Genomic DNA, 25322 nt, shown 5'->3' with positions numbered 1-25322 from the left:
GGTTCTATAGTTAAAAAAGAAAAAGGTTAATATAACTTGAAAGATGTTTGAAGGTTTTGAAAGTGAACAAACTTCCACTTCAAGTTTATTGCCACATCACTCGTGTGTACTGTACTGTACTGTACCTCCATAACCCCACCAACAACGATCAACAACACAGTCCTTGAAAACGTAGACCAGTTCCCCTACTTGGGTAGCGACCTCTCCTCAAGGGCAGACATTGACTGCAAAGCCCTGGAGTCCTATACCACCAGAGGTGCCTGCGCAAAATCCTGCGCATCGATTGGAAAGGAGAGGCGCACAAATGTGAGTGTGCTCGAGGAGGCTGATATTGACAGCATTGGCACAATCATCTGTAAAAAACCAGCTCAGATGGACAGGCCATGTTGTGCGAATGCCAGACACTCGCCTTCCTAAACAGGTCCTCTATACTCAGAGCTATAGCGACTGGTCAGAGAACTCCTGGAGGTCAGAAAAAGCGTTTCAAGGACAACATTATAGGATCAGCCTCAAGCAATTCCACATACTGTAGACAGCACAAGCTGGGAAGACCTTGATCGAAATAGAAGCGCATGGGGGAAAAGTCTCTATGAGGGAGCCATTTTCCATGAACGCAATCTCCGCCGGGCTGCCACAGTCAAGAGGCATCAGCGAAAGGAGAGAGCGCAGCAACCACCATCAGAGAGGCCGTTTCCACATCCCACCCCCACCCACAGCACCTCACACCCATGTCCACACTGCACAAAAATATGTGGTTCCAGAATTGGCCTTCATAGTCATCTGAGGACCCACAACAAGGACCCCCCCCCGCCCCCAGGAGGACCATCATACTCGACGCAGAGTGATCGCCAATGATGACTGTACTGTACTGTACTGTACACAACCCTTAGTTGTACAAGGCACTGCAGCAGTGAGTTAATGCCTCCCTAAACCAATATGGCATTTCCATAAGCTAGGGGAAATAACCTTGCACTCCATGAGACAGCTTAACAACATTTGCGTCTCTTAAGTGATCTGAGCGCAGTGGTATTCCCTAACCTGGTGGAGAGGCGGGGTCACCTTTCAGAGAGGATAAAGTGTATTCATTTTAAACCAGGCGGCGTAGATTTAATTTAGTGATATGGCGGTTCCACAGAAGGGAAAGAAGGAGCGTGATGCAGAGAGTATAGAAACTATACCAATGAACAATAAGAATATATAAGTCCACTCTTTTAAAACCCATTTTTGGTGTTTTAAACATTATGTCGTAATTTTAGCTATTGAAAAATAGCAGATCTACAAGCTCATAGCGCGCCACCGAGTGGCGCGCTACGAGCTTGTAGATCTTCTATTTTTTGAAAAATCGTACAAATGTGGCGCAAATCTTTGAATATATATTCTTTCAAAGTGAATGTTTTTAACTCAGGTCTAAATGGATGAACCCAAAACCCTATATACTTTGTCATTGACAAATAGCAACATTTCTTTATTTATTATATATATATATTTTACAGTAATAGCATGGGCAGATTAGGGATGCCAGGTTGAATAGTATATAGTAGTTCCAGCACTTTAATAAACACAACATTAATCTTCGTGTCAGGCAGGTCACCGAGGTCAGGAGCCAGCAGTGGCACACACTTAAGTTCAAACTTATGGCTTATGCATTAGGCTATACTGTATGCATTTCACTAGTCGGAATGAACACACCATTGAGAAAGTTTGAGGGATTCTATTGAATGAAGTGGCGTGACAGGCAGGGTCAAGGTGTGTTCCTCCACCTCCTGAACATCTGTTGTTAGAACTCCATGTACAACAATAATACATCAATAATAATTATTAAACCAAAAGTTCAAACATAAATCATAAATCAAATACTTTCAATATAAACTCAAACTGTTGATCCAAGTTAACATGATACCAAGCCTATATAACTCACCGAAGAGTAACCAAGGATTGTCACAGTAGTGAAAAGGAAACTGCTGCTGCCATGCCAAACATTTCAGCCATCTTGCATGAGGTGGGAGTGGGGAGTGTAGGAACTGATGTCACCTTTATACTGCCTTGATTGACAGTTGACATGGGTTGCCATTTTCGGGTTGCCATGTTGGCTGGGTTACGAATGCATAATTATAGCCCAGCAAGTTTGAACTTAGTGTGAGGTGGTGCAACCACCGGCGTAGGGTCCATTGGGCCACGCGGGCCGTCAGTTTAGAGCTGGCCCAGTCGAAAAAACAAGAAAAACAACAAAAGATAGCCTACTTTGGCAGCCCTTGTGCATGCAAATGTCTGTTTAGTATAGCAAAATGACAGCATGCAAGCCGCCTTCGTTTTAAATGGTCCACCATTAGCACGTCGGCAAAATCGTTCACACCTATCACACCAATCATTTGAACCACGCTACGCGCCTGGGTGCAACTGGCTCCTGGAGAGAGAACTCGGTATGAAGGATAAACAAGTGATAACCCCCCCCACACACACACCTACGCACGCACACACACGCACACCTCTTCATCAAGAAGTACCACTGAGGTGCCGTACGTTGAACAAGGCAATTGGTTTGGTACGTTTAAACCCATTGACAACAACTCTTAATTATAATATGACTATGTATGAGGATGTAAGATTCATTTCAATTCGTTTCAGTATGGAAATCAACTTGCGGAGACTTGAAATTCTCTCGAGATAGGTACAGTAATTCAACACACTAGTTTTTTCGTCAATGCATGGTATGGTATACATTATTGTGTCGTGAAATTTAAAGTGAGATTGATTTGAGAGCAAAGCAAAAATAGTCCCTGTAGAAAAGATTGATTCATGTTTGGCCAACATTGATTCAGTCCGGTGACATTTTTAATACCTCTTAGTCTAAAAGTAAGACATTAAGAGGGAAACATGGTCAAGGGTTTATGTATGATAATAAATACGGTTGGGATTCGGAATCGGAGGAAACAGATGCAACATTGAGGAACCGTAATCGGTTGCGTCACATTTGGAACCGTTTCCAGAACCGGTTCTATCACACTGTCAGAGCCCTGGCATGTGGACTTCACTTCTGCTATACAATTACAATACTGGTAATCTCTCAAGACCGATTCAGAAGTTAGGTATGTCCTGTCCTGTTATCTACTATTCTATTGGGCGCCACCCGAAGAGGTAAATTCAATGGAGAAAAAAAACAGCAGAGGGCGCTGTTTATTCCTGTTTTTGCCGAAGGGTTCCAGATTGCAATACCAGTGGTTCTCAAACTTTTACATTTCAAGGACCACCAGTGGAACCAAATGGAGCCTTACGGGTACATTTGATTCCAATTGTACGTACTGTACACTCTCAGAGTTACAGACCTGTAAGGGAACCGTTATGGAATCGGACCATTAAGAGAGAATTGTTAAGGAACCAGAATCGTTAAAATCCTAAAGGATCCCATTCCCAACCCTAACAATAAATGGCCAAAGCTATGGACCCACCATTGCATGTATTAATGCTGGTATGGTCTTTTAAAAGACCTGTCCAGAGGCCCAAAGCAGAAGATTAGGTCAGTAACTATACTGTACAATGTTCTTACTTACTGTTACTGGGAAAAATGCCCTGTATTAATCTGGGGTGAAATATAGGACTACTTTTATGCTTGCTAATTATGTACATTGTAAATTGAATTGATAAATGTTTTGTGGTGTGCTAACTGTCCTGGCCAATCCCACTCATTGGCTTTTTTATGGCTTCCATTATTAGGCTAATTCACTTATACAGCAGGTGTCCCTGACTCAATTAGCCAGCCATTATACAGGCAGTTGGCCTTAACCTTACACACACTCTCCTGGGAAGAGAGAGAGAGAGAGGGGGGGGGGGGGATATAAAATATAAAAATCAATGTGTGAAGTGAGGGGCGCTCTTATCATCATACATCATCATACATTCTGGCCAATCACATCCTACTGTATGTCCAGCTATGTTTGTGTTTACACAAACACCCAAAAGTTAAAACTGGCCATTCATTATCAATGGCATTTCACGTTTGTGTTAGGACAAAGTTTGTGTTTACATGCACACTAATAAAAAGCTGGACATAGGAGGGGCTATAGAGACACCAGAGGTATAGAGATGGGTGGATAGGAAAGAGAGATTGAGAGAGAAGTTGAGAATAAAACCGGAGAGAACGGAAGCAGTGATGGAAATCAGCGGAGAAAAAGGAACCGAATAGGAATAGAGGGGGGTGACCGCGACAGAGAGAGAGAGAGAGAGAGAGAGAGAGAGAGAGAGAGACATCATGGAGTAGACTCAAGTGCCAACCCATTAAGCCTAATTTATGTCTGGTCACACAGAGGTAAACTGTAGCTAGCACAAAACACAAGCACACCACAATGTGGGAACCCGTTTGGTTTCAATAAAAGGCAATTAGGTAGCTCTGTGTTTGATTGAACAAAACATTCGAGTTGAGCTCTGGGTTACTAATTGACTATACCAACATAACAATCTCCGCCTTTGAAGGTTCTTATTCGTGATGAAAACACTCTCTGAAAACAGACCACATCGGTATGCATTATACTGTAGCTCTCGTTTAAAACTGCAGTTTGAGATGTAAATGTGAGCCTGTATCTCCCCCCAAAAATACGTACACTACCTTTGATCTAAGGGAATTTGTAATAATGTGTACTTTCATGGTGAATTCCATGATGAGGCGCGAGTTATTTCAGTGCATCATGTCTAGACAGAGTTAGATCAGAAACTGTGTTAACCTCAATTCTATTTATCTGTCATAGGCCTATCTCTCATCCATCTTCTCTCTCTGGAGAAATGCCAACAGGCCTGTATGCACATTACCGACTCCTTCCCATGCTGGAGGAAGAATTAAGTGATAAAACCTTCTGCACAAACTCACGTTTGTAACTTTCGCTTTTGGACACCTACTGAGTACGTGTGACTAGATGTACATTTTCCTCATCAGACTGATAGCTTGAGGTGTGCCCAAGCCAACCTTAGAGTAAGTTGAATCATCGGGTCAAGGCTACCGGTGCTGTAAAGTAACTACGTACATTTATTTCAGTACTGTACTTAAGTACAATTTTTAGGTATTTTTTGAGTAGTGCAACCACTCCAAGGGACAGCAATGTCCGTGTTCACCTGTGTGACGTTAATGAGCACCAGTATGACTATTAGTACCAGTAGGGGGCGCTGTTGTGCCAGAAACAGAGAGAGAGATAGTGCTGTACTGTTGCCTGCTAATGAGAGAGAGAGAGAGGGGGTGGGGGGGGGGAGAGAGTTGCACCACTCAGTTCACACGGGTGTGATTTTTACTTTACTAGAATATTTCCAATGTTCAGTACCTCTACTCCACTATACATCTCAGATGCAAACATTATACTTTTACTCCACTACAATGATTTGAAAACTTTAGTTACTAGTTACTTTGTATTTTTGTATTACATTTTAATTATTACAAAACATTAACCAATATTATCCTACAGTATATACATTTTAGCCATTTTTAAAACAGATGATCTACAGGCCATTAATCTGCAGAATGTCTAAGCATTCCTAACCGCTTGTTCCTTAATTAATTGTGCTTGTACTGCCGTTTCATTCTCAAGATGTGAAAGAAAGTCTTTTTCAATTTGAGACTTGACAATTGGCTACACTGCCATTTGAAGTGTGGACAGAGGACATCTCTGTACTACAGCGATACTCACGAACATTGAAAACGACTGATTAATAATTCACCACTAGCCTTCAGGTTTACAGCTGTTTGCCTGTTTACATAATAATGTGTGCTGTGTGGGAACTGAGCACCATGGCTGTCCACTCATTGGCGGCGTACGTTGTCCACCAAGACGCGAGTGAGTGCACGCTGCATGCATGGCTGTGGTGGGAGGTGTTTGCATGTTTACAGTATGTGCATGACTGTACCAGGATGTGCGTGCATATGTATTTATATATTTTTTCACACGTGTATACATACAGTACTGGATGTGTTTAAGAATGTCTTGGAGAGCTGGCGAGTGTGCTTGCGTGTGTGCGTGCGTGCGTGTTCTTCTGCACAGAATGGTTTCTTGTACCGTTGTACGCTTGTGTGGTGATACCGGTGTTTTAAAAGTACTAGTATTAGTATTGTTTATATTATCAAAATAAGGCTTTGAAAGGCCTTGTTTGAATGGCTTATATTTTTGTCCTTTCCTGGGATCAAAATCATCGAATGAATGCCGTAACATCATAAATAAGTGTCAAGTCAAATATGTAAAATGTCTTGTGTGTTTAAAGTTACAATGTGCACACCATTCTTGGCTGCTGCTGGGTCACGGTTGGATCATGTAACAGCGGTGGACTTGTCAAGGTAAGTATCATTCAATCAGAATAATAGTTTTTTGTGAAATCATAATGCGGTCTCATGAAGCATGAAATCTTTCCTCATACAAGTACCAGACTGATGATCCAAACGACCTGACTGAGCTGCTGAATCCCCTTGAATACCAGACGGTGATACAACAAATGACTTCACTTAACCCAGCCATGATGTATTCAGATCCAGACTTTTGTCTCTGCAAGATTGAGTGTCCAGTCAAAATATTTTCCCAAGACAGTCAGTTGGACTTGGCAGGATGCAGTATATCATTATTATTACATTATTTTTTTGGTGGAAATGTTTAGGCATACAAGTACATATTATTAGATTATGAATCTATTTCATATACATATTATCAGGGATGCACGATTAATCAGTCATCATATCTGTGTCAGCCAATTTTGACTTGCATAAACGGTATTGAACCAATATGTAAATAAATCTGATGTCCCGTTCCGATTATGATGATGCATTACTGTACTCGTTGAATGGCCGCGTACTCTAAAGTGAAGTGTAGCTTATCAGACCAGCCTGGAAGTGGCTGGTAAGCAAGCAGGACAGACATGGGGGGGGGGGGGGTCTAGGATGGGAGGCTGCTGGTAGACCGAGACTGGCACCGACATGTGGGGAGGTGTGCGCGAGGCAATCTACAGAACAAATGAGGGCACTATTGCCTGTCATATTTCACATTCTCTTCTTCCTAAATAAGACAAAGACCATGCGAGCCGTGTGAGCAGAGAGCAGCTCTTTAGGACGCATAAACAGCTGGAGTCGAGCCGCACCTCCACTGCACTGTGACCATGCTGTGGGCAATAAATGTGCGTAAAAGTGATCATGATGAGGCAAAGTGATCAAGCAAATATCTGGGCTTTTAACGTATAACTCACTGAGGTGAGGTGGGTTTTATAGTCCCTGCTCCAGTGAGAGCCGTGCCTTTTGAAATGCACTGCCCAGCTAGGTTAGCAAAACAGAAAAGAGACCCTGTAAAGAGTAAGCGCCTGTAACAGCACAGTAAGCTAATGGAGATTTAACAAATAACTAAATAAATACTACTGTTATTGCTGACATCAAACTTGGAGAGGAGAACATACAAATGTACCTGATTGCTTTTCCCACAATTCACTCTCATGGTGAAAACTCTCTTTAGAATTTAGATGGCTTTTGGTCTATTAGCCAAAAGGGGGAAGTTCTTCTGTAATATACAGTACCGTATACTTGTACATACATATTAGTCTGAAGTGTAGAAAACTTTTAATTGACAGCAAACAGTCGACACTATGACCAGTGGACAAAGTACTCAGTACCTGAGTCAATATAACAACTCCTGGTCAAATGTTACTCAACTACAAGTGAAGGTAATTGCTCTGTCAAATTTGTACTTGAGGTGAAGTACTGGAGTGCTTATAATTAAATACTTAATACTAGAATACTAGTACAAAATACTAGTATTAAGTACAAATTATTTTCCAGACATTTTCAAAAATCACACCCATGTTAATTGAGTGGTGCAACTCCGCGTGCGGGTCCCCGGGGGGTCCCTGAAACTTCCAGACCCACAGGAACGTGCCCAGGGTGCCGGCCCGGTTCTTAGTTACCATGTGGGGGTCCCCTGTACTAGTGTACTGTACTGTACTGTACTGTACTGTACTGTACTGTACTGTACTGTACTGTACTGTACTGTACTGTACTGTACTGTACTGTACTGTACTGTACTGTACTGTACTGTACTGTATATCAATAGTGGAAATAGCAGATCTACAAGCTCACAGTGCATCACATGCCGACATGTTGTGAGCTTACATAATTTGCTATTTTGACTACATTTTAAACAGGGCTTCAGTGGTTAAATCATATGCATTGTTTCCTAGAAATGTAGTGGAGTCTAAAGTGCAACATTTGTCTTTGAAATGTACTGGAGTAAAAAAAAAATACAAATATTAAAGTCCAAGGGTCCAAAAAGTAAATGTACTGTATGTTGTTGCAGTCCACCAAAGGTATTCATGCTTTTATTTCACCATGGCTATAGTTTAATAATAACTGCCTTTATCCACCTGCACACAACGGAAACCTCGCCTCAACACAACACAACAATATAGTCTCCCACCCACTATGTCAATACAGCTGCAAGGTATTAGTCTTACGTTTTTACATAGTGTACCGTGTGTGCATCCCTGTGTGTGGTCATGTTTATTACTGTGTTTTTAGTGTTTTGTATGTTCCTGATTTTGGTTAATAAACCCCCCTTGTATTCGACCTGCCTGTCCTCTGCCTTTGTCTGCGCTTGGGTCCAACACCATGCCTGTCCTGAACCGTGATCAGCCAGTTCCCACCTGATGTTGTGTGGGAGTTCAGACTGATCCAGACCGTACTGAATAACTGCCAGCTTGCATAATGTCTTGAGGCTAGGACTGAAGTCTAAGACATACAGGTCACCTGGTCTGTTGTCTGCTCCAAAGAGGATGATACGATCTCCCACCTTGCAACAGCACATCTTAGTCATCCCATGTGGGTGTTTCCCCTTGGGCTCAAACTTCTTCCAGGAGAAGGTCTCTGGACTGAATTTCCACACATCATTCAAGGTCTGGTATCTCTGGTTCCTGCCACGGCCACCAAATATGTACAGCTCTCTATTGTAGGTAAAGGCTGAATGATCATAATGTCCTTCTGGAACAAGCTGTGCAGAAGGTGTGTCCAGCCAGTGGTTGATATCTGTGTCAAACACTCTGATGGTGTTGTAGCCCCCAAATATAAACATCTTTGTCCCGATGATGGTGGCAGGGTGACGGTATAAAGGTGGATTTCCTCTGGTGTTAATTAAAGACCAGACCATCGTGGTGGTGTCCATCTTGTAGATGTCATTAGTGTCTCCAGTCTGGTTGTGTCCTTCATGGATAAACATGACCTTCTCCAACACACATGCTGAGTGGTAGATCCTCCCCTCTGGCACAGTCCCAGAAACCTGTGGTTTGAACCATATGTGGGCGTCGACATCAAATGCATGATGCAAATGCTGTTTAGCGCCCTCTAGGGGCAGGTCAATGTTTTTTTGTTCGTTTCTTGTTCAGGGGTTTCCGTTCATAAAGTTCCACCTTTGAATTCCCCAGGTGTTTCCTATCAGCCAATCTAGTGATTAAACTAGCAGCTTTGTGCTTAGTTCAGCCACAGTAAAACAAGGCAGCTTCAGTTTGACGTCCATCCTGGTTCTTTATGTTCTTGAGAAGAAACGTTTTTTCACTCTTCTGCTCTCACCACACGTGTTGGCTCTGCAGCGAGCTAAACATAGCTTATTTTAACAAGGCAGCCGAGACAGGAGCTGAACTTGACACACCATTCTCCATGACATTATGTAATTTAGTCACTGTTTAATTTATTTTATTTTATTAGTTGTTTGCTTGTTTAGAGCACTATGTTATTTTCTCAGCTGCTTTTGCTAGTCATGGCTGCAAGTTCCCACCTGATGTTGTGTTGGAGTTCAGACTGATCCAGACCGTACTGAATAACTGCCAGCTTGCATAATGTCTTGAAGCTAGGACTGAAGTCTAAGACATACAGGTCACCTGGTCTGTTGTCTGCTCCAAAGAGGATCTTAGTCATCCCATGTGGGTGTTTCCCCTTGGGCTCAACCTTCTTCCAGGAGAAGGTCTCTGGACTGAATTTCATTCAAGGTCTGGTACTCTGGTTCGTGCCAGTGCCACCAAATATGTACAGCTCTCCATTGTAGGTAAAGGCTGAATGATCAAAACGTCCTTCTGGAACAAGCTGTGCAGAAGGTGTGTCCAGCCAGTGGTTGATATCTGTGTCAAACACTCTGATGGTGTTGTGGTACTGACTCCACCAACAGCCCCCAAATATAAACATCTTTGTCCCGGTGCAGCAAGCGGAACCGCAGCACCATGACCCTGCGGAACCATTGCCCACCACTCCTGAATGAACTGTCTGGTGCTGGGACTCTGGTGCAACGCACAGGTCCTCGCTCTACTCCTGGTGAGAGCAGGAGTGGACCTGGTGAGACGTAGGAGGGGCCCGGACAGGAGACAACCCACAGAGCCTAGTCCCTCCATGTGCCAGAAGTGTACCTCCCAGCTCTGGCAGAGTAGTTCTGGAGTAGTTCCAATGGATTGTGTGCCCCTGGTTTTTCCCTAGTGGGACTGATTGAGGGTAGCTACTGGGACGTAAGTCGGGACTTGATCACTCCCGGCTGGGTCGCCTGAGTGAGGGGTATGATGTTGAGAGACCCGAAACCCCGTTGACCTCAGGATACATCACTGAGGATACGTCCCAGGTGCATTGATGTATATTTCACGGTCAGGAACGGAGTTAGTAGCACGGGCAGTGTGGTTCCTCTCAAAAGAATGGCAGACGGAGAAAATCCTCGAAGTTTTCGGTATCAAGTTTTAATGATCAAAGTATCGGTTCAACAGGAAAGTTTCAGGAAACAAAGGCCCAACTGGAGCTGGCATTAGGCAAACAGTCTCTGCGAATCAACGTTACTTAATGTCAACCCAACACATTATGAATAAAACACCATGTTATATCTCAGAGTCACGTCCCGCCCTCCCCGGATCAGCCGACAGCCCCTGCTTGAATTCAGCCAATCAAAACGTCACCTTTACAGGAACCGCCTGTGGGGGGGAGGCGGGACATTAGCCTGCAACTACGTCTCATACTAACATGTAGTTTATATCGATAAGACTAACTAAACATCTTATACTATATTATGAAGTATTACAGAACTTTATTCAACACATTAACAATACGAAATGAAATGTCAGAGGGATACATTTTAACTGTTCCTGAGTTACAGTAAACTTTACCAATTGAAAGGACAAACTATATGTTAACCAAATCCTACTTTTGGGACCCAACTCGAAAAGCTATTCTGAGTGTCACAAGGATATCATGATGAGGACTGCTAACAGGTTTAAAGACTTTAAACATGTGGATATAATAGTGAAATGTAGGTACCATATCAGACATTTATAGGACATTGATCACCCTATGTAATGGAATAATTAGACTATATTCTTAGTTCAGAGTAAGGCACACAAGCTGACATAGGCCATGCAATTTGGTATGATTCTACTGTGTGGAGATATTTACAGCCAGCCAGGCTTGTAAAAACAGAGGTCTTCGTTTAGGAGCTGTCCAGACCCCAGGGGGGGACAGTTCTAATCTAAGATTTCCAATCTAACAGCTGCGTGTGTTCAGAGGGTTCTCTTTTAACTCAGTCCAAACACGATTATACCTTGGGCTAAAAGCAGAGTGACCTGTTGGTTCCTGCCCTCCCCAAGACCTGAGATAGGGCCGATCTCGGCCCTCCTGGAGTGCAAACAGCCTCCTTTTGTGTGACAGAAACAGATGGTATTTCTATTGTATGTAATTTACTATTCTACAACTGCCGGATGTCAATAAAATCAGTGGGGGTTGTTTTTAGACAGTACTTCAAAGGGGGTGGTGAGATAGTCTCAGCCCGGGACCCCTCTCCTTGGGCCGCTCCCGGAGTGAGACTAAAATTAGACATCTTGACCTGTGTTTTAAAGACATAAGCCGATTAATTTGAACTGTACTTATTGAATTTACACATCAGCATCCATGCGATGTTTTTTTTGTTACTTGCGCAAGCAGAGCGCGCAAGTAATAAATTTGCCCGGTCATCGTTCATCGCGACAGCAACCCGCCACTTTATGCGTATGCCAATAAAACAGCAAATCTGTGCCTGGTTTGCTGGGACCAGATCACATAAATGACCATATGTCTTACGTCATCATTTAGAGCTAGTCATACGTATACTATATACATAATCAGTAAAATAAACTAGCAAATTGTGCCTGATCTGCTGGGACCAGAGTACGTGGTGTGTATATGTATGACTAGCTCTAAATGATGACGGGGGTGGGGGTGAGAAAAAAAACATGCAAAAATTATAATCCCTAAACAATAAACATAAAGCGCAGAAATAATGAAGATGCAAGGTTTCTGTCCGACAGCGACGATGTGTCTGCGTGCATGTGATGTGCACATTATAGTGTGTGTGTATGTGGTGTCCGCGTGCGTGGGTCCGGTAGAGTTCTCAGTGTCTTCCATTACTCTGACTATAAAGGTGTGACAGTACCAGTCCAGCAGGATCTATGATTGGTAAAAAATAGACTTTGAAGCAGCTGTTAGCATTATGTAGTCTGGTGCTAACATTATAGTCTGTGGCATGGCGGGAACCACAGGGAACCATGCTCATAAATCATGCCTTTGCTTCCTGGGTCAAAGGTCATCACGGATACGAGAGTCCTGTTGTGTAGCCTAGTTTAGTGTGAGCCATTTGTCAGTGTTATTGCCCATGCAGGTGGGTCTACTGCTAAGCAATATGGTTGGTGTTCAATGGCGTTAGGACTCAATTTGTGACTCAATTCAACCTGTTGTACACTTAGAGTATATATGAATAGAAACGGCACCCGAGTTCTCCTCCCATCCACTTGCATTAAGTTGCTCTAAAGCGCATGAGGCGATTTCACTCCTCCTTCCGGGTAGGAACAGAGTGCATTCTGGGATGGATTTGCCCCAAACACATGAACACGCTGGCCGTTGACTATCATTGCACGCGTTCATGTGCGTTCGCGTATGAAACAGCGTTCACGTGTCATAGTGAACGTGCACAATGATAGTTAACAGACCAGCGCGTTCATGTGTTTGGGCGCCCCACGCTGCAATACCAAATTCGGCCACTATGTCCATTTCTCCTCAGGGTTTCCTCCGGGTGCCGTCTCTATTCATATATACTCTAAGGTTGTACATCACACTGGCTGAAGAAAAAAAAAATCCACTGATGTATCAAATTGATGCGAAAAGGTCAACGTACTGTACTATCAGGGTATCAGGGATTTGCCTCCAGGGCAGCTGACCGTGTAATATCGTGCCTGGGGAAATCACACTAATAAATTCACTGATCTAGTTTAATCGGTGTGCTCTTTTATTGCTTATCACACAGTTTGTTTTTATGCTCGTCGTTATGATTTCATCTTTGACATTATGTAAAGCACTTTTTAAAGTGCTATACACATAAAGATGATTATAGAATCCCACTACGGTATATAAATTCCCATACTATAAAATAAAATGAAAAACCTCTGTCTGACCTGTTTTACTTAAGCCTGTTTTCCTGAGCTTAATTAGACTTATATCACTAGTTTAGACATTGCCAAGCTTTTTTGGTATTCGCTTACATTTTATGTAGTCAAATAATCTTCACTGTGCACCCCGGCCCGTTGATAATGAGAGAGATTTGTTCAAAGTAGTTGAATTTTGTACGGTGGCTGTGGCAAAAGTGAACGATACAGGAAGAGAAATATGAGGAACCAGGAAGTGGATGGGAGGTGATTATTTGTTTGTGACATCATCAAAAGAAGCTCCACCCCCGCGGCTGACTGCCACGACGGACAGATTCCCGGAAACGCTCTTCTTTTCCATCCACCAGCTGTCTAAAAACTCGGAAATTACGTAAAACACATCTTCTTCTGTCCGCGGCTGTCCGCTAAAGTGTGCCCATAGGGTCTGCAGGCCAAAGAGTATAGGCTACACCTTTGTGATGTCACTGATCACATGACCCCAAGTTGTAGACCTCCAGTTCTAGGCTAAACAGAAGGGGGAGGCTTTTTTTGTATTACTTCCACACAACAACTCTAAGGTACTGTATATACATGACATAGTTCAATGTTGAAAATGATTGGTATTCCCCTTTAAACAGCAAAAATATTGATGAAGAGAACCATGTATAGTAAATCCTGTTTGGATCAGCGGTGTCGACGTACTGTTGGTCTGAGGGCCGCTTAGTGGACCCGAACCTCTAGTGACAAGAACTAGTGCCGTGATTTTTTTCCACCCTAAAACATGATCATCAGGTCTTATTGTTATATAAGGAGGTATAATTTTTTCCAAAAAAGTGTACAGTATTAGTTAAAATGTTGTTTTTTATGTGGGCACGCCCACCAGTTCATTAAGTATGCCTGGTTTGCCTGGTGGGTGGTGATGGGTGGTGATCCACCTGAACTGAAGCCGCACCCACAGCTGTAGTTGTATGATAAAGGGGGAGGGGCTGATAGTGTGGTGTCACTATATTACTGTTTATTTCATTTGCCCGTTTGACTGTCAAGGGTTCATTCTCCATGCAGGAAGAAACCCTAAATACAAAGTTAATACATGATTGCACATAAAAACGACTCCAGGGTGTCTAATGAAGCACTGTCACCTCATAGACACAAACTAGAAAAAAAAATAATAATGAGGCACTCCATCTTTAATATTGCAAAGCATACATTGACCGATTAAGACCAATTTTATACTAGGCCTAATTGTCTAGACAAATTGTGGGTTTAGGAGGTTGATGTATAGAAGGGGAGCTAATACTGTGTACACAAGTGACTGTTAAGCATTTCAAAATGATTTCCCTTGGAAGTGCACACCTGCACATGATCACCAAGCAAGCTCTAGCCAAGAGACAAAATGAAAACAAATGGCATCAACAAGTGGACAATCCACATCGCGGGTGGGGGGGGGGATGGTGCTCGGCATCGACAGCTGTTGATGTAAAATTGCTTGCCAGTGAATGCATGACGTGAAACACCTCAAGGTCATGATCACACCACTGACGGATCGCGCGCGGCATAAACATCGACAGTATGGGCACATGAACAGAAGTACGTTTGACGGGAGAGGGCAGAGGGTGCATAGGGATGAGACGGGAGAGGCTCACGGTGGCGAGGCGAGGTAATCTTCAAAAGATAAGTAGAGGAGAGGAAAGGGAGACACGAGAGAGCGGGGTGAGCATGACGGGGAGGTATAGAGAATGGATGAAAGCGAGGAGGAGAGACATTATGAGATGCAGAGAAAAAGACATACACAGAGAGAGAAAAAGGAACTGAGAAAGAGAGATAGAGACAGAAAGAGAGAGAGTATATGAGTAGTGAAAGGGTGGGGGTGTCAGATGATGAATGCGAGTAGAGAGGGGCGTGCGTGGGTCGAGGCGACAGATACCTAGTGAGTAACTGCTGGCCAGGAGCAAAATAACTCATTGCCGAGTTACAGGGAAGGGAGGATGGTGTGTGCGTGTGCGTGCGCATGTGTGTACACGTGTGTGTGCGTGCATGACATGTGAGGCGGCAGCCACACACACCTTTTGGTCAAGGCAGAATACAAAACAAAACAATGAGTTATCTGCCCTCTGACTCATCAGAGGGCAGATAACTCATCAGAGAGCAGATAACTCATCAGAGGGCAGGTAACTCATCAGAGGGCAGATAACTCATCAGAGGGCAGGTAACTCATCAGAGGGCAAGTAACTCATCAGAGGGCAGGTAACTCATCAGAGGGCAGGTAACTCATCAGAGGGCAGGTAACTCATCAGAGGGCAGGTAACTCATCAGAGGGCAGGTAACTCATCAGAGGGCAGATAACTCATCAGAGGGCAGGTAACTCATCAGAGGGCAGATAACTCATCAGAGGGCAGGTAACTCATCAGAGGGCAGGTAACTCATCAGAGGGCAGGTAACTCATCAGAGGGCAGGTAACTCATCAGAGGGCAGGTAACTCATCAGAGGGCAGATAACTCATCAGAGGGCAGGTAACTCATCAGAGGGCAGATAACTCATCAGAGGGCAGGTAACTCATCAGAGGGCAGAGAGGAGGTGGATAAAGAGACAGGCTGTAATGGGAGGAGTCGGGGAACAGAGAGATGGAGAGCAGAGTTCGGCTGACTTATTTGAGTTTCTTTTCACTTTACTGAATCATTGGAATAAAGTCAAGATGAGTCAAGTGATTTTTTTCCCACCATTGTTCTGTATATTTGACCGGAGCTCCTATATTTGACCGGAGCTCCCCCTCACTGAAGCGAACATTCAGTTCAACTTGTGCCTCTAGCGAACTAGAGGAAGGTCGTTTCGCCGACTGACTCAAGTCAGTGGAACTATTGCATAATATTGCAGCCAACCATCTCCTTGGTCTATGGGATCTAAATTATAGGAACTCTCTGGAGACGGTCGTGGCACTCGTGGATTGCATTGTATATAGAGACAAAAATGTGTTATCTGCTCATATGGTTTCATTTCAGAGGTTGTGCACATCACAAGTGAGAACGCTGTGTTGATGAATTGAGTACATGGGACCACAATGTCCCCAGAACTTTTTTGTGTTGTACTTTCTTGTACCCTGCAAGCCTGTGCTGGTTACATTTCTGACTAATACAGTATTCAATCAATTAAAACAAACAAAGAAACAAAAAAGGTAGGAAGAAGAATAGAAAGAAAGGAAGGAATGAAGGCAGAAGTATAGATGTTAAATAAATAAGGAACTGAGGAGAGACATGAGTGTATAGCATTGAGTCAGTCAAGGAGAGGAGAGAGCGACTAAAGCAGAAAGGCTATGAGTCCAATTAGTCAGCTCTCTCTCTCTCTCTCTCTATATCTCTCTCTCTCTCTCTCTCTCTCTCTCTCTCTCTCTCTCTCTCTCTCTCTCTCTCTCTCTCTCTCTCTCTCTCTCTCTCTCTTTCTTTCTCTCTCTCTCGCTCGTTGGTGAGAAGGCAGCTGAAAAGTGCAACTGTGTGATTGGCTGTCACTCGGGGGGGGGGGGGGGGGTAGGCAACCGGAAATAGGCCATAAAACTACCCCAAAACGGCTCCAAAACGGCAAAAATGTTGCACGCGAGTGAAGGTGGGCCCTTCGAGCTTCAGTGCCCTGCAGGGGCCCTCAGAGGTGTTAGCCCTGCTCTCTCTCTCTCTCTCTCTCTCTCTCTCTCTCTCTCTCTCTCTCTCTCTCTCTCTCTCTCTCTCTCTCTCTCTCTCTCTCTCTCTCTCTCTCTCTCTCTCAGTAAAGTCAATGTGGTGTGGTGTGAACCCTGCATCAGGTGGCCTGATAAAATATCAAATGCCAGCCTGTTGGAGAAAACCAACCAAAACGCCATCAGCCAGGATGTGAAGAAGAGAAAGTGGGGGTGGATTGGACATACCCTCCGAAAACATACTGACAACATCACTAGGCAAGCACTGGACTGGAACCCACAGGGCAAAAGAAAAGTGGGGAGGCCAAAACAGACCTGGAGAAGATCAATGGAGAGTGAGGCAAAGTCAACCGGATTATCGTGGGCCCAGCTGAAGAAAACTGCTCAAAACAGAGTCCGATGGCGGGGTGTGATTGCGGCCCTATGCTCCACCTAGGAGCCTACAGGAATAAGTCAAGTGAACCCTGCACAGTGAACCCTGCACAGTGGCTTTGGCATTCTGCATGTGGCTGCTGTACTACAGAGACTAATGATGGAAGGATTACTAGGGATTAGTATAGCCATTCACTGAACACACATAAATACAGCCTATAAGTGACACAGCCCTTAAGCGAACATTATCAATATAGATAAAGGCACACATGCAGGGAATGTCAGGAGATGCTCTGGGTAAGTTGTTGTGCATAATAATAAACACATAATAAGTAAGTGCATGCTCACCCAAGAGTCTCACGCGCATGCGCACGCACGCACACACAAGCACGCGCGCGCGTGCACACACACACACACACACACACACACACACACACACACACACACACACACACACACACACACACACACACACACACACACACACACACACACACACACACACACACACACACACACACACACACACACACACACAATCAATCCCCCCCACACACAGACAGGTTGTTATGGGATTTGCTGTATAATCAGATGTATCCTACTGTTAGGCTCTAGCAAGACTTTTAGCCTATGCACACGGCACACACCACACACACACACAGTGTTCACATTGTATAACGTTGGTTTATGTAAGCGTGTCTCACACCCACTCTCTAGCAATTGGTATTTTTCCGAGGAAAACAAAGAGGATGGATAGATCAGATGACAGAGACATGGGGGAGGGAGAGATATGAAGCTATAATACTGTATACAGTAGAGCAGGGTTTCTCAACGTTTTTGGCTGGGGAACCCCGGAAAGGCTTTGGACCTGCATGTCTAAATAGAATTACATTATAGCTATCGTGTTGTCACACAATGTACTGTAACGTTAGCTTTGGGTTCCCAACAGAGCAGATTTACTCAGGCTTGTTCCAAGTTGTATGCCTACAGTATGTACACAGTATGTACATTGTATAATGTGAGATTGTAGATTATGTAGAAGAGTATCTGTCTGTGTCTGCCTGTCTCCAGTGGATCCATTCTTCAAGTAGGGGTAAAGGGCTGTCCACATCTAGAACCATAATTGAAACTGCTAGTCCAGGCACCAGAGAAGAGTTGCGATATTGAGGGGGCAGAAAACAGCACGGTCACGTGGTTCATGTATTCGCGCGAGCCCATACAGGCTCCAATGCATTCCGTAAACTTCTGGTTGTCCCTATTTGAAGCCTTCAAATGGGGACAAACCAATAGAAGTCTATGTAGAAGAGCCGCCGTTGGACTGGCCCCATGAAGTGAACGGAGTTTGCGTAACTCTGTCTATACTCTAATGACTCTATATGGCTCTGCCAGGCACCAGGCAGGATCAGGAACGATGCAAGTTGGGATAGCATGCCCCGCTTATGCAAAAACATTTTTTTTTAAGATATTTCTTTCGCTTTTTCTGCCTTTTTTATTGATAGGATGAAAGTAGTCTGACAGGAAATGGGGAGATAGATGCGAGGAAGACACGCGGCAAAGGCCGCCGGGAATCGTCAGCCGAACGCGGCACGTCGCCAGGCCGACCGGCTCAGCAGCCCAGATGCCCAGAGGGTTGAGCTAACTGTCCGGGCCCGTGCACGCTATAGAGGGTAAGCGCGTGACATCATCATCAAACCAGGAAGTCATTACTGTGTGGAGTTTGCATGTTCTCCCCGTGTCCCCTAGGGTAGGTACCCTAACAAAAAACATGCAGTAATCCTGGTCACTAAACCGCCTCCCCCTGGCCAGCCGGGGCGCCTGATGGAGGGGAAAGGAACTGGTTGGAATAATGTGTTCCTTCCACACGCTACGTCCAACCAGGGAAACTCCCCCCTGCAGGTGTAAAAAAAAAACTGGAAGTTATGCAGGAATGCCTATACTGAGTGGCAAAAAACTACTTTCTGGCCTCGACAGCCCATACATCCACACGGAAAAGTCCTATTTGATTGCATTAAACAACGTTAAACAATGTTAAACTCACTTTGCATGTTGCTTCGCCACTCGACGTGCCCTTCACTTTAAGCATGCGCATACCCTCTATACAACCTTTAACGAATCCACGGAGGGGGATGGGCACAGCCATTACTGAGGCGTACTCAGCGCTGATCAGCTGCACCTGGCCAACAGGGATGCACTGCATCCTGCATGGAGCAGTGCCCTGTTGGCCAGGTGACCAATGATGCATCACATCCATCATTTGTGATCCATCTGTTACCAATGATGCATGTGACATCACATCCATCATTTGTGATCCATCTGTTAACAATGATAAATGTGACATCACATCTATCATTGTTTTTTATCCATCTGTTAACAATGATAAATGTGACATGATCACATCTATCTCTGGTTTGTGATCCATCTGTTACACTATACCAATGATAAATGTGACATCACATCTATCATTTGTGATCCATACATTTGACATCACATCTAATCGCTGCATGCAGCCTCTCGTTTACTCCACCTCCAACCTGCCGATTGGAATGTTATTGATACACTTGTCCTTACACTGAAAAATCCAAATTGCTGTTGGGGGTTTAAATTGATCCACTGACTTGCCCGTGGTCCCCACAATTCCAGATCAAAGAAACAAAGCAAAACTAGTGTCTAGTCCCACTAAGAATGGATTAAAGTCCTCAGTCGCCACAAATTATTTCAGTCATTTGGATTCCATAACAGCCAACATGTCTTCTATAATTATGAAAGCATTTTGTGCAGTGAAAATGGCCTGTCTACAAGCTCTTAATGCAGACGGTTGCAGACACATTGACTGTCAAACTTTAAAAGTAATATATTTTAAAGATTTAGAGCATTTGAAGTGGTCAAACTAGTAATATGGTCAGAACCATATCTTCCATAAAACGCTAAAGGTCTCGGATATTTCATAAAAGCAAAGGTTAAAGCCTTAGTCTGTGATTTCTTCCCCCGTTCATGTATAGAACAGCAGGATCTGACCTCTGACCTTAGATCTCCATATATGGAGCTGACCTGTTCTGACGTTCCATATGTTGATTTGACCTCATTAAACCCTGTACACTCAAGACACGCTCCATATATGGCCAGTACAGAAGTACCCAGGCTGTGCACGCGACCTCACCCTTAATAATGGAGCTGATATAATAGACTAGAGGGTGTGCGCATAAAGTGAATGGCAGATTGAGTGGCAAAGTGAGTGACAAAGTGAATTTAATGTTGTTTAAAGTAATGTAATGCAATCGAATAGGACTTTTTTGTTTGGATGTATGGGCTGTCAAGGCCAAAAAGTAGTTTTTTTGCCACTCAGTAGACGATGTTCCTGCATAACTTGTCTTCCGGGTATGATGATGATATCACGCGCATACCCTCTATAAGAATAATGTGTATAAGAGCCTGCCTGAAACGTGTAATAATAGTTAAATTCTAATCTACAACGCATCCTGTGTCCATTGTCTTGGACATTGGGATGTGCTTGTCTTTTCTATTGTTTCTTATTCATATTCTTAATAAAAGCCTATTCATTTACGTATTCACACAGTCAGCAATATCTTGCCAGTTTTGCTTCCACATTTATTAGCAGGATTATGTGCTGTGTGTGTGTGTGTGTGTGTGCGTGCGTGCGTGCGTGCGTGTGTGTGTGCGTGCGCGTGTGAGCGTGCGTAGATTATGTTCCAGATTACCGGTGTACGGTAATCACGGTTCCCATCCAGCAGCTACAATGGGCCACTGCTGCCCATTGTATCTGCTCTCCTGTTTCCACCGTCCCCACCACTCTGCTCCATTTTCTCCACACCACTCGCTGGAGTCGGAGGACAATACAATCACTCCTCGAATGGCAGTTCAAGTTGCAATCTGTTGCTGTTTTTGCTTTTTGGCACTCTCTCTGTGTCTTTTCGGTGCTTTCGGCCCACAACCTATCGGACGTTTCTTATATTAAAAGTCTCTCTCTTTCTTATCTTTATTCGTCTCTTCCTGTTCCCCCTATTCTCTCTTTGTTTGTCTTGTCCTGTGTGTCTACGGGCAATGCACAATGTGTTGTGGGACTAAAATGGCATCATTGTTTTAGAACAAAATCTGATCTGACATGCACGTGCACGTGCACTGTATACACATGAACTGAACACACCTTTGGTCTCGGTAGAGAACTAGATTTTATCTGGCGCTTTAAAGGACCTTTTGCCTGACAGGCTTCGAAGAATAACAGGTGTAATATCTCCTTTACACAACCTGTAATATTTCTCCCAGTGGGGTTTTTCTCTCATTGTTGCTCTCTCCCCATCTGTATATCTCTCTCTTTCAGTGTCTTTGGTGACACATTTATCACATTTATTTTGTCCCCAACGTCACCTCGCTTCAAGAACAATGTTAGAAATATTCATACATTCCAGGGTTTTAGATTAAAGGTATATGTACAGCTTGACATATGGGGTGCGTTCGGGAATGTGCTCGTTTTTTTTAGTGCACTCCATTGTGGTGACGTTATAGAGCGCACTGAGTGTGGCTTATTTACAAATGAACAGCAGTGACTGATAACCAGCGTGCAGTGCGAATTTCCGAACGCGCCCATTTAGGCAACAATATCTGCATTTGTCTTCTTCAATAGGTTGAGAAATTGATCTGAACTTGCACCCAGGAATTTACAATGTTGTCGCCTTCATAAACTATGGCCTTTTTTTAAAAGGTTTTCAGAAAAATTTAAACTGATCCATGCAGGCAGAGCAATATAACTTAGAAGGATTTATTTAATAAACCGAGGTTCTTCCATAAACAGGGCAAAGAAGGCAGGACAAAATCACAGAAACCACACAACAGGGAACTACGAACCAACAAGGACACAACACAAACACAGGTCTTAAATACACACAGGATAACAGGGCACAGGTGGAACCAAAATACAATCAACACTAGGGTACAGTAGGCTGGCCGGGACTAAAATGACACAGGTGGAAACACTGACAAATTACAAGGTAGGTAACTAGGAAGTAACTAGGAAGACAGGAAACACTATAGGAACAATACTACAAAATAAGATACACAAAACTAAGGCAACAACAGAGTAACAGGAAAAAAAAGTTTGATGGACAACCCTTGATGATGATGATGTCCACAGACATCTATAACCCATTTTAGGCAGGAACCCCTTTTAAATGGTAAATGGTGCATTTATATAGCGCCTTTATCCAAGGCGCTTTACAGAGATTGTGCATTACATTCACCCATTCACACACACATTCATACACCGATGGCAGCGGAAACCATGCAAGGCACCAACTAGCACATCGGGAGCAATTAGGGGTTCAGTGTCTTGCTCAAGGACACTTCGACAGTAACTCTGGGGGAGCCTGAGTTCGAACTGGCAACCTTACAGTTGCCATCCAGGCACTCTACCCCTGAGCCACCGCCACCCCCTTTTGGTGTTAGCATTACGTTATGCTTTAGCTATTGAAAAATCACACACACCTCGGCGGCGGGTCGTAAATGGCCGGGTCGTACTCGTCGCATACACACCACACCACACCACACCACACCACTCGTCAACTGAGCAGCACTCCTCATCTAGAACTATGCATACCGAACGCATGAGGACAAAAGTCTCTACAATAGTTTGGATGTGGACAATCCCTAGATGTGTGAGTGCTGCATGGTGGTCTGTTTTTGTGCTGTTACTTAACTGTGCACCTGACAAACATTGTGCACGAGAGCTATAGCTGTGCTGGGAACTGTGAACGCTTCTATACTCTTCATCTTACAGTAATGCACATTTGGTGCAATTGTAGCTTAGAGTTCTACATTTGTGTCACTAATATTTAATTTAAAATGATTTATTCATGGAAAGGGTGGGGGGGGGGGCTATACCAAAACAGCCAAAATAGCATCGTTTAGAATCTAGATGAAGAGAATTGCTCCTTCTTGCATCCCTCTCCTCTCTTACACATTCTCCCTGAGACAAAATGAGCAGGAAGGCTCAGGTGTGCTCAGCCCTGCACAGCTTGGCACGGGATGGAAATGAGGTTTATACGTGAGCCTGCTCTCATCTGTGTCTGTGTGTGTGTGTGTGTGTGTGTGTGCGTGCGTGCGTGCGTGCGTGCGTGCGTGCGTGCGTGCGTGCGTGCCTCGCGTGCGTGCGTGTGTTTGATCTTCAGAGAGATGTAACACAATGTTACATCACAGAAGCTTTCTGTGTAGAGATGGCAGGTACTGAGAGAGAATTGTCTCTTTTTTTGGCCCAACCTTCATTTACTTCCATCCATCCTTCCATCTGCTTCCGCTAATTGAATTGCGGGCAGGTTGCGGGGTTAACAGTTCCAGCAGAGTGTTCCAGACTTCCCTTTTCTCATTCCCAGGCACCATTAGTCACCTCATCCTGGGGGATCCTGAGGTGTTCCAAGGCCAGCATGGAAATATAATTCCCCCCTATCTGGTCCTTGGTTTGCCCTGTGTCCTCCCAGAGGGACATTCCCAGAGGGACATTCCCCGAGGATAGAGAGATGCCCAGGGAGCATCCGTACTAGATGCCAGAACCACCTTAACTCATAGCTTATTCCTTCCACGTAAAGGAGCAGCGTCATCGAATTTGCTTCCGAGATCCCAGATCCCAATAAGCTGTGAAACAAATTTGTGTAGCAAGCTTCTTGGATCTGGCAGCGTCAGGTTACCTGCGATCTTGGAAAGGAGGAACGTTTGTTTAGAGAAGTGTGACGTATTCCTCTGAAGTGCTATGTCCATTTCTGATGACAACACAGGTGACTTCATTATATAGAGAGTATGCACATGCATGATTTTCCCATCAGGACACGCCCCCCTCATCTAGACGGAGTGGCAAAACATTGAGCAGCATGGAGTGTTGGAGTTTGGAAGCGCTCGTTGGTAATCACTCAACCGACCTGCGTACCACCTGTTTCTAAATGTCACATAATGCAGGAGGCAGCAAAATGCAGCAAATTTGAAAACAAGCACCTCCAAAATAATCAAATGCAGGGCATTTCTTGACAGAAAGTAGCTCATAACGTTTCTATGATGGATTTTTATGAAACAAAAACTTTGCAGATAGAAAGGATAATTCAAGCTTTTCGTACAGCTGCAATGTTGGTGAGTTTAACATTGTTTAATGCAATCAGACAGGACCTTTCTGTTTGGATGAATGGGGCTGTCAAGGCCAGAAAGTAGTTTTTTGCCACTCAGTGGGCGTTCCCGCATAACTTCCAGGTACGATGATGTCACGCGCATTACCCTCTATTGTCAGCTATAGGGGGGCGGGATCATCACACGTCACATGCTGTTCAGTTTGGAACAGCTATAGGAAGCACTTGGGTTTCCTACGTCCTATACTCCTCAGTGATGCTTCCTATAATCCGATTCCCTATGTGTCCTTCAAACAGGCATAAGAGACTTGTGAACTCTTTCACTTGGGATAAAGGTCCCTCCCCGTAGTGGGTATAGGGAAAGTTCCACTAATGGTCAGTGTTGTAAAGTAACTATAAAGTGCATTTACCCAAGTACTGTACTTAACTCATTGACCATCTACAAGCTCACAATGACCAAAAAAAAAATCTACTTTTGGTACCCATTTAGACCTGATGACGATTCTACAAATGCCTTCTTAAATCCTGACAGTTTTCAGAAAAACCTATATTTTTCTATGTCAGTTGTTCTCAAACATTTTCATGTCAAGGACCCCCACAATTATATATGTAATATATAATTATACGCCGACCCCCATCTGAAAATATGTTGATCCAGGGACCCCCCCCCCCCCCCCCCAGAAGCAAAGTTTTTACTTACAAACGCTCTGAAAGAATATATATTCAAAGATTTGTGCCACATTTTTGCGACTTTTTAA

The 25322-nt window shown here is 44.0% G+C and overlaps 1 protein-coding gene across 1 annotated transcript in view; it reads left to right on the top strand.

Annotated features, from left to right (window-relative positions):
- The window catches only part of LOC310858301 (uncharacterized protein), a gene marked incomplete at both ends in the record, with an annotated part of 38247 nt that extends 14253 nt beyond the window's left edge, over nt 1-23994 (top strand). The window contains one exon of the mRNA XM_083764408.1: nt 23932-23994. Coding sequence (XP_083620534.1) covers nt 23932-23994 — 63 coding nt within the window. The remainder of the gene's footprint in view (nt 1-23931) is intronic.
- Nucleotides 23995-25322: the final 1328 nt, after the last annotated feature.

Source organism: Protomyctophum parallelum (genome assembly GCF_964188405.1).
Source record: "Protomyctophum parallelum genome assembly, chromosome: 5".
NCBI lineage: Eukaryota > Metazoa > Chordata > Actinopteri > Myctophiformes > Myctophidae > Protomyctophum > Protomyctophum parallelum.
The sequence above is the reverse complement of the archived record's forward strand: the minus strand, read 5'-3'. Positions and strand labels throughout refer to the sequence as shown.